Source organism: Diplotaxodon limnothrissa, linkage group LG3, assembly GCF_057381915.1.
Source record: "Diplotaxodon limnothrissa isolate DT_005_m linkage group LG3, D_limnothrissa_male_GT1.1, whole genome shotgun sequence".
NCBI lineage: Eukaryota > Metazoa > Chordata > Actinopteri > Cichliformes > Cichlidae > Diplotaxodon > Diplotaxodon limnothrissa.
The window spans coordinates 17,531,434-17,541,150 of record NC_140598.1 but is presented as its reverse complement, the minus strand read 5'-3'; the positions used below and the strand labels follow the sequence as shown (position 1 = coordinate 17,541,150).

Genomic DNA, 9,717 nt, shown 5'->3' with positions numbered 1-9,717 from the left:
CCGATTTGTTCTTTTGAGTTACATTCCTGTCTCTGTGTCTCATTAAAACACATCCCTGTGCTTCTATAGTCGAACCTATTGGCCCATTAATATATTCTTTAATTAATAATAATTAATATTGTTTTTTCCCGTTACTGTGTTACACAACCATGTCCAGGTACAGTACACAATGTTCCTGCTTAAACGGAGCTCAAACCGGTGCTTAAAGAATGGAGAACACAGACTTGGTCCAAAAACCTCTCATGTTCAGCTGTTTTTTGTAAAAAGATAACAATGTTAGCCTTTTCTGCAGCTATGGGGCATATATGGTATCACTCTTGGCTGGAAGCAGTGCTTAAACAATGGAAAAAACACAAACTTTGTCCTAAACCTCTCATGTTCAGCTGTTTTTTTTGTAAAAAGATAACAATGTTAGCCTTTTCTGCAGCTATGGGGCATATATGGTATCACTCTTGGCTGGAAGCAGTGCTTAAACAATGGAAAAAACACAAACTTTGTCCTAAACCTCTCATGTTCAGCTGTTTTTTTTGTAAAAAGATAACAATGTTAGCCTTTTCTGCAGCTATGGGGCATATATGGTATCACTCTTGGCTGGAAGCAGTGCTTAATCAATGGAAAAAACACAAACTTTGTCCTAAACCTCTCATGTTCAGCTGTTTTCCACTTTTTCTTTGGTCATTTTAGCCTTTTTGGCCAGGGTGAAGGGAGCATCTGCCATCAAACAAGAAGACAGCCGCATGTAGCTATGATGATGTTTGCTAGTTCACCTTACTGCATTAATGTAATAACGTGGTTAGCCTACTCAACGTAAATTACACACGAACAACATTAAGCTACTCACGCAGAGAAGAACGGCTGCTGCTGCATCATCATCCTCATCATTTCTGCTACACTGGCAGGGCTAGGGGCCAGGACTCTCCTCTTCGTGTTTTTGGGGGATGTTGCTAACTCCGGGTCAGATAACAGGCACCACACCCGCAGTAGATGTGCTCGGTGTGAGGTCTCGCAGCAAGCTATCAAATACGGTGCATTTCTCGGCTTTTAAAAAAAACGCTACGCGTCGCCAGGTGTTTCATCGGATTTGAGGTGTTACCTCCTTTGACACTGTCACAGTATCAGCTTAAAGCACTTGTTGCTGCTGAGTTTACATATTTTGCTGTGAAGTACAGCCAGACTTTTGACCGCTTCGCCTTGGGCATTTTTAATCTGTAGCTCTGCTCTAAAAGAACGTACGTACCTGGGCCCGCCTACTACGCTTGCAAAGGTAAAATGATTGGCTAGAAGCCAAAGTGTGTGACAGCTCAGGAAAATAAAGCACCGAAATGTGCGCTGCTTTTCGGTCTGGTTACTACCGTTTACGGCACCGGATACCGGTACCCATCCCTACATATAACAGAAAATCAACACAGGACGACATAAAGTGCAATGTGCAAAAATTGTAAAAAATCAAAACAAAGACAGAATAAAATGATATTGTGTGTGTGTGTGTGTGTCTGCAGCTGTTCTTTGTGTTGTTGCTGCATCGTTGCCTCAGGGGGAATGTTGTGTGTGTAACCCGGGTTAAAAAGATGCATAAATAGTAAAAGATAAGTGAAGTCTGAGAATATAAATATCAAAGAGTTCATTTATTTAAATTTTCTTGTTTATTAAAAAGGTAAAAGTTCATGTAAAATGATTAAAAACATGTTTGCATTGTTTAAAATAAGTTATCTTTCTTTTCTTGTGAATTGTTTGTGAGAACTGTAATTTCCTACGGGGATAAGGTCTGTGAACGTAACACAGGGTGGAGAGGAAAAGGAAAAAAAGAGAGCGCGAGGAGAGAGGGCGGTGGTGCGTGAGTTACACGAGCATCCAGAGAAGTTAGCTTAGTAGTAAGTGTATTTTGACTTTTCGGACAGATAAGTCAGTGTCGGTAAGCTAGTGACATGACACGTAAAGTTTCAGCGTGAGTCTGCTGGACTGTGTGCTTTGTTTCTTGCGGCCGTGCACGTTAAAGTTAAAGTGAGGCTAACCCAGCCGTTCGCTAATAAGGACTACTGTAGGCTGCTGTTTAGCTAAAGTTGTGGAACATAACAAGCTGCAGAGGATCGTTACCGAGCTGGATAACGACGGACACACCCCAGATAGTCACTCTGAGTGCCCGCGTCACTCAGAGTACCTCTGGCAACGTGGGAAGCTAAAACAGGTAGCTTGTGGAGCAGGTGGAGATCACGGACCTTCCTCATCTTTGTGCTGCTGCATTCAGAGCGGAGTGTTTCTGAAGGAGCTGAAGACAACTTGTTGCCTGGATTAATCTGGTGGGAATTGCACGTTTCACAAGGTACTGAGTTTATTTATTTATTTTTTGCTCGTTGAGTGAAGAACTTCCGGTTGGGAGATCGTTTTGGATTTATTCTGGAGCAACACAGGCCTGCAACGTAGGGTTTATCTCTGCCGGCTTTAGGTTTAGTTTGGGACTGTAATTGTTTTATCACTGGTGGTTTACACTGTGTGTGTGGAGATTCTGTGTACAGTGGGTAAATTGCTGTGTGTGTTTTTGGTTTGCCTGAATACTGAAATCTGCCATTTTATTATTTTCTTGTTTTCATTGTTTGGTAAATTAAAGGAGGGTTGCAATGCTCTACTTTACATGGTGTATGACATGATTTACTGCACTGTAGACACTCGTGTTCATTTTCACGTGTAGTGCTGCTGTTAAGGAATAAGCTTCATTGATCCCAGAAACAAAAGAGAAGTTAGCTTAAAAATATCGTACGAGAGTACACTAGAAAAAGAACCCAAAGCCCATTTATTTAATGGTATTGAGTAAATGAGGGCTACATGTGTGTGTGTTATGCAGACTAGCAGAGACTGCAGCTGTCAGCAGCCACACACACTTTCTATTCTTCAAATCAAATCACAGTGAAACATGTTCACTGACAGCTCAGCTTCAGCATCGTCTTCATGCTGTGACTGCAGCCGTTCAACTCTGTTTGTCTTTAACCCAAATCATCACAACATGCAAATATAATCATCAAAATGATGTGACTGGAAGGATGCAGCAGTCTGTGCTCCACCTTTCTCCTCCACACCTGCAGGTGGAGAACATGGATGCATGAATCTCTACAGAGTTCTTTGAATATTATCCGTCTCATCAGTTTTCAGTGAACAAAACTCCTCACAGAGCCAAAATAAGCAGTTTGTATCCAACATAACTCAGCTGGACTCTGATGCTCCGTATAACAGCCACACATGAGTCTGGATTCACTCAAAGCATTGAACAAACTTTATTGGAAATGAAGCTTTTGGACATTTGTTCTCTGATATTTGCTCTTCAGCTCGAGTCTCCATCAGTGGGAACATTTCCTGATTCAACTTTTCTTCTGTTCAAATCAAACTCCATGAGAATCAAAGTGTGAATCAGAGTCCTGATGATCAGATTCTATAGAAACATGGAGACTGTAGAGGATTTACACTCAATATGTTCATTTGTTCCCTTCAAGAAAAATCAATCATTCATCCAATTAAATCAGTCGTTGATCAGTTTGATTGACAGGACAGATGATCAGAGGTGCAGAGTTTTTACCTCCATGATTCAAACTGGGACTGAAGAATGGGTGGAGTCTGTGAGTGAAGGAGCAGCCAGTAAAGGAGTAGATCAGAGCTGCAGCACCTACATCATAAAAGGAGACCAGACCCTCCTCATAATCCACAAACACCCCCACCTTCTCAGGACCAGGATGGAGACAGAGGGGGACTGGAGGACCAGCACAAGCACTGTACTCATTTCCATTTCTCAGCACTACAGTCCAGAAACCATCCTGAGGACTCGCTCTGATTTGTCCCTTCCTGTTGATCGACTCTGTGGCCACTCCTAAAGTCCATTTAGTTTTTCCTTTAACCTGAACCTCAAAGTAAAATCTGCCTGAAGAGAAACTCTGCTCTCCTAAAACACAAGGACACAGAGAAAATCTCTCTGGGTTGTCTGGAAGTTTCTTCCTCACATCACTATGATAAACTTGTTTTCCATCATCAGACAGGATGAGGTTAGGATGAGCTGTATCAGGATCCAGAGTCACATCCACCTCATGCTGCTGGACCCTCTGCAGCTCAGCCTCTAACAGCTTCTTCTTCATGGGTTTCCAGACTGTCTCCTCCAGCTGAGCCACAGCTCTCCCCACAGTCCCCTCATATGATGGTGGATGAACTCTGACTTCTGTCCAGTCCTTGCTGGGTGGAGCAGCTTTCAGGGAGGAGAAGCTTTGGAGGAGGTGGAGGTGGTCTTCAGAGCGTGAGAGCTGCTCCACCTCAGAGCTTCTCTCCATCAGCTCAGAGATTTCCTGTTCCAGATCTTTGATGAGACCTTCAGCCTGTTTCTCTGTAGCTTGCTGTTTGTCTTCGATCTCCTTCATGAGCTCCTTCAGGCGTCTCTCAACAGACTCCATCAGAGCCGTGAGGACCTGAACACCTTCTGCTTTCTGTCTGTCTGCAGCATCTTTACTCATCTTCACCGACTCTGTGATCTCCTGAATCTTCAGTCGTCTCTTCTGGATCATCTGCTGAATCTCAGCCTCTGTCTTCTCCAGCTCTGCCTTCTTTCCTTCATATTCTTCTCTCAGAGGAACAAACTCGTGGTTCTTGTGGTCTAAAACAGGGCAGAGCATGCAGACACATGTCTGGTCGGTCTTACAGAACAGCTCCAGGAGTTTATCGTGCTTCGTACACATCCTGCCTTCCAGGTTCTCCACAGCATCAACCAGCTGATGTCTATTCAGACGTTTCACTGTCAGATGAGGCTCCAGGTGAGTCTGACAGTAGGAGGTCTGACACACCAGGCAGGACTTCAGGGCCTTCAGTCTGGTTCCAGTGCAGACGTCACAGGGAACTTCTCCTGGTTTGGCAGCTTGTTGCTCTGAGCTGCTGCTGCTGGCTTTCTGCTGAGCTTCACGTCTGAACTGAGCAACCATCTCAGAGATGAAGGTGTTGACCCTCAGCTGAGGTCGAGTGTAGAAAGTCTCTTTACACATGGGACACTGACAGATGACATTCATGTCCCAGTGCTGACTGATGCAGGTTTTGCAGAAGTTGTGTCCACATGGTGTAGAGACTGGATCAGTGAACACATCCAGACAGATGGAGCACAGAAACTGATCTTCAGATCGCAGATTGCTGGCAGCAGACATGTCTGCACTCTGAGGGAGAAAGAAGAGAAACATTTGATTCAAAATTCACTTTAAATTTCATTTTACAAAGAGAGAAACAAGCGTCAGTAGTCTGAGGAGCTTGGAGAGAAAAGCGTCTGGACTTCTTTGAAGACGTTTCATCAGAGAAGCTTCTTCAGTTCTCAGAGTAACTGGTGGAGACCCAGCAACACACTCAGACACAAACTGGTTCATCCAAACACAAACCTAACATCGTAGTGTCTGCTGTACAGTGCAGCGTCCAGATGGACAGGATCAACGTTTGGGGATGAAGATAAATACAGTCGTTACAAAGATGTGAAATTGTTTCTCTGTTTTACAGAAGGTCCAAGATTCATCCAGATCATTTGTATACTTGAATAAATCAGTTTGTTGGATATTTTCCATCAATCACTGTGAAGTAAACTTCGACCTTGTTGGTGACTGAATACTTCTTATTGTACGTCCAGATCAACGAGCCATTAATATTAAACAGTGACTGTTCCAGTAGAGCTGACAGTGAGGAGGACGATGAATCACAAACCTCAGAAATGTGTTATTAACTGTTGATCCAGTATTTTAATGGCATTGATGAGAACATGTTTATTCAGAGGTGTCTGTATATTTGGTCCATTTGTGCGTCAGTAAAAACTGTCCTGTTTTCTCTCACAGATACTGGAACATCCTCACAAACTCAGGATGTGGAAGAAGATGAACTTTCCAGTCACTCGCTGGGATACATCATTCATGTTATTCTGGATCCTCAGAAAACATTGATTTATTTTTGTGTTTCACATATTTGTTTGTCCAAATCAAAGATTGATGTTAGTAGAGAAGAAGCCACCATGATAAAGCCTGTGTGTGAAAATGAGATCAGTGGATTTGATCAAAATCCCATTTAAGGAGGAATTCTGTCCTCCAGTTTGTTTAAATAAGCTTTGGGATTAAACAGCATCATCTATGTTTGTGTCTGATGACATGTTTGATCCAGGTCAGCTTGAATATCACAGCTGATGTGTGGAACGCTGACATGTTTAAAGCCTGATTATCAGGATGATTCAAACACATCTGTCTAAATAATGAGATTCATGTTTCCACACAAAGTTATAAAGTGCAGCATCGACTGTTTTCTGAATGATTGAGGATCATCTGTGACTCTTACAGGATACACTAAGTCAGATAATCTTTGTAAAATGTGTGAATGACTTTTTGAAGTACTGACCAAAATCTGCTGGTTTACAGTATCAAAGGCTTTATATCAATAAAGAATAAATAGGTGTTTTCACGTCTGTAATCCTTATGATCAATCAGATCCAGAATCAATCTAAGAGGAACAGGAAGTGATGAATAACCAGGAAGTGTGGAGTCAGTCTGAAGTCCAGAGCACAGCCTGAGTCCACAGTCCTGAGCAGAGCCACAGTGAGACTGAAGCAGCAGCTCGATGCTCCTACAGTGGATCTGTGGTTACATGAGCAGATTTCTATGGATCCAGTGTGACTGTGATGAGTCCTGATGAAGTGAACAGAGTGAAGATTTGTGTAGAAGCAGGAAGTGTGATCAGCTGCACTCACCACTGTTGCTGAGAGGAACCTGATGGACTCCAGTGAATCTTCTTTTAGAGACAAACAGGACTCGACTGCAGCTCTGCTGCTGCTCTCTCACACTTTCACTTCTGCAAAATGACGTTGAGCTTCTTGTTTTTCAGCTGTTGCTCCGCCTCTTCCTGCCTCTCCCTTTACAGGAATCAGCCGGTCTGTACTCAGTGACTGTGTGCAGCGGGTGGGAGGAGTGAGGAGTGGTGTGTGGGTTCACACAGTAATGACGGCCTCAGGTGATCAGGAGAAACTACCTGGATTTACTTTTTCCACAGCAGACTGAGAGCTTCAGGTGGACCCTGAAGGAGGTCTCAGACACAGGTGGTAAAAGTACACACAGTGTGTACTGAAGTAGAAGTACTACTGTTAAAAATACTCCAAGTACTAATTCAACTTCTTTACTCAAGTAAAAGTAAAAAGTACTGGCTGTGAAATGAGAGTAAAAAGAGCTGATTGAAGAACATTTCTAACACGTGTTTATACAAAGCTAACTGAACCATGTGCTGCATCAACGTGATAATAAAATAATATTATTCACTTTGTTTCTAATAAATATTCCCAGCTTGAATCAGACAAGTTGAACATGAGCAGAGAAAAAGAAGCAAATCCAAATATTCCTGTGTTCAGTTTTCTCCATTTACAGGCCGACTGTGCCTCTAAACAGGAACATGAGCAGGAAGAGGCTGAAGTGGATTCAGCAGGTGGAGGATGCCTAACATCAGCTGGAAAGATTTACTGTGACGTTTGTTTGCTGTTTTCGCCTCGTGCACGAGAACATCACCAAATAAACTCCAGACAGTTTTTAATATTTCACTGTTCAAGAGCAAAAAGACTGACGGACTGTGTTTAAGGCCACCTCACAAATGTCACACATGAAATATTCAGTGTTTATTTGCTGGTTTGTTGGCAGCAGCTCCTTAAAGTCTGTCACACATCTGTTTGACCGTCTCCAGTTAATCTGAGACACCAGTTAATCTGCAACAGCAGCATCAGGCGGCTCAGCTGATCTCTGGTGTGTAGCTGCTGTGCTGCGGTCCCATTCCTCAGTGAAAGCAACAGCAGAACAAAAACTCTCTCGATCCACATGTTTGAAAAGAAAGCTTTTAAACAGATGAACACACTCAGTAAAGGACAAAGAAAGAAGTAAGAAAAAATTAGAGTAAAGAGTAAAAGCAGGAGCAACTGAAACAGGCTGCATGCTAGCTGACGCATGCTAGCTAACACATGAGCACTAGAACTGTTCAACTTCATTGTTATGATTTTAGCACCGAGTTACATGAAATCCTGCATCAAAAAGAACAACACAGCGATCACAGACATGTTTCTGCCAACAAACCAACATTAACCCAGAAAAGCCTCTAAAACAACCTGCTGTGGTTTGGAGTAGAGATTCCTGAATTTACCAGGTGCACCTGAAGGCAGCACAATTTAAACCGTAAATAATGATGTAGGTGCGCAAATCCTTTTCAAGCGTCACAGCATCAAATGAGCCGGCTTACCTTTGTTGCACTTCTACACCAAGTTTTACGCTCGCGTTTCGTCGTTGCTGATTTTTGTTCCACAAACCAAAAGAAAAAAGATTCAACCTTTAATATATTTTCATGTGTGTTTCAAGCACTATGACATATCACACACACACATGCTGAGTGTGTCACTGATAAAGCTGTGACACAGCAGCTCACTCAGTCCAGTCCAGGTAACAGACTCACCTGTTAGCAGCAGCTCTGCCCTCACAGAGCTCAGCTGCTTATTTCAGTCAGCAGGAAACATTAATATTATGGACTACAGCCGTCTGTCAGGGCCGTTCAAGGACACAACGTCACACACAGGTTTAAACTGTTAGACTCATGAATACCCACAACGTTCGATGCACATTTATCTTTAACAGGAGCAAACGGCCTGATCAGATAATATAAGAACTCATAAAAGAAGATCTAGTTCCTGCATTTATTACTTCCAGGCTGGACGACCATAATTCATTATTATCAGGACGTCCTAAAAACTCGCTGAAAAGCCTTCAGCTGATCCAGAGAGAGTTTGTTTCACACTGGTTCCTGTTCTACCCGCTCTACTGTGGCGTCAGCTCCCAGTCTGCAGTCAGGAGACCTTCTAGCTTTGACATCATGCTTTAAACTCTGAAAGATTTCATTCTGTTTCCTCCAGAGAACTCCCCAAACCAGCAGAACAAGAAGAACCACCGAAACCAGACCTGCTACAACCAGCACGAGGGTGGAGGAGGAGGGAGGAGCGGAGGAGTCTGTTACAGGCCAAACAAGAGCAGGAGAGTTCACAGGATTAGAGGAGGTGCAGGTGTGGAGATGAGGAGGAGGATCTGTAGGAGACATGGTGAAGATGGTTCAGTCAGCTTATTTTTACTTCAGGTGAGTTCATGTCTTTATACAGGATGTGATGTCATTGTCTGACCTCTGACCCTCAGAAAGACCCGCAGATTTTTTCACTTATTTTAAGCTAAAATATCTTGTATTAAGTGAAAAAATCTGCCAGTGGAACAAGTGAAAAATCTCTAGTTTTTCTCTAGTTTCAAGATTCACTGTCTTGAAACAAGTTCCTTTAGCTTACTGAAATGTTGCCCTGTAGCTGATTGTGTCTTATTTTAAGTGTAATGAGATAATTTTGACTAGAAATAAGACAAATATACTTGGTAAGATTTTGAGTTTTTGCAGTGTATAGACAGAGCTCAGAGGAGTGTGATGGTCCCCAGTTCCAGAAACGGTGGCAGAGCCGAGATTAATAACAACTAAGAGGATATTTGCACAAATGGAAGAAAGCAGTCTTACATATTTGTTTAATATGTGCGTTGAAGGACATGTCCTGGTCAAAAATGACTCCAAGGTTCCTCACAGCGTTACTGGAGGCCAAGGTAATGCCATCCAGAGTAAGAATCTGCTTAGATACCATATTTCTAAACTTTTCAGGGCCGAGTACAATAACCTCAGTTTGAT

At 42.7% G+C, this 9,717-nt stretch overlaps 1 protein-coding gene across 1 annotated transcript; it reads right to left on the bottom strand.

Annotated features, from left to right (window-relative positions):
* Positions 1-2,914: 2,914 nt before the first annotated feature.
* On the bottom strand, positions 2,915-5,162 carry LOC146634731 (E3 ubiquitin-protein ligase TRIM21-like). Its single transcript, XM_085342480.1, has one exon. The coding sequence runs from the start codon at positions 5,160-5,162 to the stop codon at positions 3,504-3,506; it is 1,659 nt and encodes a 552-aa protein (XP_085198606.1). The 3' UTR covers positions 2,915-3,503.
* Between the last annotated feature and the right edge of the window lie 4,555 nt (positions 5,163-9,717).

What these genes read in the sequence shown, in the direction of transcription:
- LOC146634731 (XM_085342480.1), bottom strand. Translation starts at nt 5,162, where the DNA reads ATGTCTGCTGCCAGCAATCTGCGATCTGAAGATCAGTTTCTGTGCTCC.